This window comes from Ursus maritimus, unplaced genomic scaffold (genome assembly GCF_017311325.1).
Source record: "Ursus maritimus isolate PB19 unplaced genomic scaffold, ASM1731132v1 scaffold_24, whole genome shotgun sequence".
NCBI lineage: Eukaryota > Metazoa > Chordata > Mammalia > Carnivora > Ursidae > Ursus > Ursus maritimus.
Genome location: NW_024424897.1, coordinates 4,042,372 through 4,045,754, shown reverse-complemented (window position 1 = coordinate 4,045,754; position 3,383 = coordinate 4,042,372). Strand labels below are relative to the sequence as shown.

At 66.6% G+C, this 3,383-nt stretch overlaps 1 protein-coding gene across 7 annotated transcripts in view; it reads right to left on the bottom strand.

Moving 5' to 3' along the window:
* The window catches only part of TMC6 (transmembrane channel like 6), a 55,545-nt gene that overhangs the window by 11,878 nt on the left and 40,284 nt on the right, over positions 1-3,383 (bottom strand). For all 7 annotated transcript variants that reach the window (XM_040640136.1, XM_040640134.1, XM_040640131.1 and 4 more), the window contains 6 exons: positions 3,127-3,222; positions 2,676-2,834; positions 1,420-1,525; positions 1,186-1,282; positions 717-974; positions 216-406 (listed from right to left, as the gene is read on the bottom strand). In XM_040640136.1, the coding sequence (XP_040496070.1) occupies positions 216-406; positions 717-974; positions 1,186-1,282; positions 1,420-1,525; positions 2,676-2,834; positions 3,127-3,222 (907 nt within the window). The remainder of the gene's footprint in view (positions 1-215; positions 407-716; positions 975-1,185; positions 1,283-1,419; positions 1,526-2,675; positions 2,835-3,126; positions 3,223-3,383) is intronic.

Below are 3,383 nucleotides of genomic sequence, written 5' to 3'. Positions count from 1 at the left end.
GGATGGATGGATGGATGGACGGATGGAAGGATGGCTGGATGGACGGATGGAAGGATGGATGGATGGATGGATGGATAGAAAGGTGGATGGATGGATGGAAGGGTGGACGGATGGATGGAAGTGTGAAGGGATGGACAGGAGGGATCCATGAATGAACGGATGAGGAGATGATCAGTAATACTCAGAGCCAAGGTCAGACGGCGGAGGGCCATTACCTGTACACCAGGGTGATGCAGGTGATGAAAAAGGCTACGCCCACCGTGAAGAGGTAGGCCAAGGGCATGTTGTAGGGCAGGCCGTTGGCCTCGCGGCCACACTGATCGCCCTCCAGCGGGGGCGCACACGGCTGGTTCAGGGTGCTGTTACTGTAGTAGCCGTAGTACAGGACGGTGTGGGTGAAGCGGCCCTGCAGGGAGGAGGCCCCGTGGAGTCAGGGACTCTCCCCCTTCCCAGCCCTGACCCAGCCTCAGGCTTCCTGGGGCAGGGCGAGGAGAGGGCAGAGCAGGGGCAGGGAGGAGAGCACAGAGGTAGGCACGGCCACCCCGCGGCTCCCCGGCCCCACTGACGTCCGGGCAGGACGGCTCTTGAGGCGAGGCTGGCTACAGCCCCCCCGGGGTCCCGGCACAGGCAGGGGTGGGGGCTCCCTGGGGGTAGCTGTGACAAGTGGGGCAGAAGGCAGGGCACGCCACGCTCCCTCGCCCCGAGTGAGCCCTCACCCCGCCCGTGAGCAGCTCCAGGCCCGTGAAGGTGGGGACGGAGCCCGGGGAGGCCGGCGGGAAGGCCGCCTGCACGCCCACGATGAAGGCCAGCAGCGGCAGCAGCAGGAGCACGTTGAAGGCCAGCAGGGTCTTGAGGAAGAGGAAGTAAGACAGCACGCTGGAGCCGAACTGGCCTCCGATGCGCTTCAGGGCGTAGCGCCATGGCATCAGGGCGGGCAGGCCCGAGAGCAGCCAGAGCCCCAGGCTGTGCAGGGCCTGTGGGCACAGAGGCAGGAAGGGGAAGCACGGCCGCCCAGAGGTCCCGGGCGGGGCCGGGCTTGGAGGTGCGGGGGCAGTGGAAGGGGCCGCGGAGGGGAGGGTGGTCTAAAGGCTAGGAGATCCCACACAGGATAGCCACAGAAGAAAGGGGGGCCGCTCCCACCCCCGCCTGGCTGCCCTGGGCCCATCCCGGACAGGAGGCCCCTACCAGGACGCAGGCATCTCGGAGCTGGCCACAGCAGGGGAGGAGCCCACGCCGGCCCTGTCGGCCCCTCCGCTTCCCCGTCAGGGTCCGGCTCTCCTCTCTGGGGGCAGAGGCGCCATCAGGGTAGGACCGGGGCTGGACCCGACTCCCCCCGAGAGCCACCTGCTGCCTGCTCAGGCCCCTTCTCACCAACCGCCCAGCCCCGCCAAGCAAGTGGGTCTCAGGATGGGCACTGACCGCAGGCAGCGTTTCTCAGCCAGGCCCAAGGGCATCCCTCGGAGCATGTGGTCCTGCTGGGCCACCGTCAGGCCCTGCAGCTCCTTCACCAGGAGAAACCGCTTCTCTACAGAAGGATGGGGCTCTGTCAGTTCCCCGACACATCCCTCCCTCCCTCCCTCCTGCACCTGTGCCCATGACCCTGGACAAGCCTGTCTGCCCTCGCTGGCCCAAGCAACACAGACCTCTGCCCACCCTCCCACGTCTGGACGGCTGCTCTCTGCCCGTACCATCCAAGCCAGACCTCCCCATGCCCGCCTGACTTGCCCCACGAGCTATCTTCCCTCCCCGACCTCAGCCTATGAGCCCAGTGCCCCTCGCCCTTGACCCTAACTCTGCTCCTGGGTCCCCACAAGCATCTTACTCTGACCCCCAATGCACCTGAGCTTCACCCACCCCCGCTCAGCATTGACGAGGTCCCAACCCCCTCCCCTAGCACTTCCCACTATGCCAGCTCTTGGGGGGGGGGCAAGGCCTATAGACCCACCCCTCTCTCTTTCCCACCTTCGCTGCCACCCTGGGAGGGGGACCACTTCAACCCCAATTGACAGACAAGCGGACACCAGGCCAGGCCTGCAAAGTGAAGCTGGCAAGTTCCCCAGAGCCCATTCCTCCCTGCCCTGTCCATCACCTATCACAGGGCCTCGAGTAAACTGGGGAGGACACAGACAGGACCCAACACAGCGCATGAGCTCCAGGCACCTGAATGCCACAGGTTACCTGGTTGAAGACCGACCTGTGACACCGGCCCTGCTACGACCACTGTCCCTTGTCCCCTAGCACCTCCACACCGGCCTCCCACCTCAGGGCCTTCGCACATGCCCCTCTCCTCTAGTGTCACGTCCTCCAGGAAGCCTCCCTGGATCCCCGTCCTGCCACAGGCCTTTCCTCAGTCGCCCTCCTCTGAGCTTGAATCTGCTCTTCCATTTAGCCAGTTCCCGTCTGTTACACTGGGTAGAAAACAAGCTGCGGGAGAGCTGAACCTGGTCCGCTCACCACCATCCCAGCCCGAAGCCGAGACCGGTGTGCAACACCAGTGTTCAGCACGGGAGTGTGCACACCCGACGTTTCAGGGCTGCTGCCTGCCACGGGCCAAAGCCTTCACAGCCCAGAAGACCCCCACTGCTCGGCCTCTCTGCCCTCAGCCCCTGCCCCCTGCCTCCTGCCCGGTGGGCCTGAGCTCCCCCCCACCGAGGCCACGGGGCCCACTCACTCACCCTCCTCCTCGAGGGCCGCGGGGTCCAGCTCCAGGTCGTAGAGGCGGAGGCTGGGCCGGGCCGAGCGCCCCATGCCCCTGACCTCAGGCCGGCTGACCCTGCGCCGAAGCCGCACGGTGCGGTTGTAGTACTGGGAGAGGATGGCCCCGCGGCTGCGGCCTGCGGGGCGTGGGGGGCAGTCACGGGCAGCACCAGCCTCGCCTCCCTGCCCCTCACCCCGCCTGGGACCCACGGAAGTCCCTTTACAAGAGACTTCAGGCACCACTGGGTTCCCAAGAGCCTATTTTTATCCCTGTGACTCTGGAGTCGTTTTTGGAACCCAGCGAGGCCGCACGGGGCTGTGCGGGGCCTCTGGGCAGCAGACGGGAGGGTGGGGGGTGAAGGGCCCAGCTCTGCGCTACGCAGATCCCCACCTGCAACCCCGCCCAGGCGAGGGTAGAGGGCCACTCACCAATAGTGCGACTGGGCATGCTGGCCAAGATGCGGAGTGTGGCTGTGCTGTGGACAAGGGCGTCCTCGGGCCCCAGCAGGGCCTGGTGGCCAATGCCTGCGAAGCACAAAGACTTGTCCAGAGGTCCTGGAGACACGGCGGGCCAGCGATCTCCCCCGCCAATCCCCAGCCCAGGCCTGCAGTGGCCGGGAGAGGCGTCCCGCCAGGCTGGGAAAGCTCAGCGCCCCCCCCCCCCCCCCCCCCCCCCCCCCCCCCCC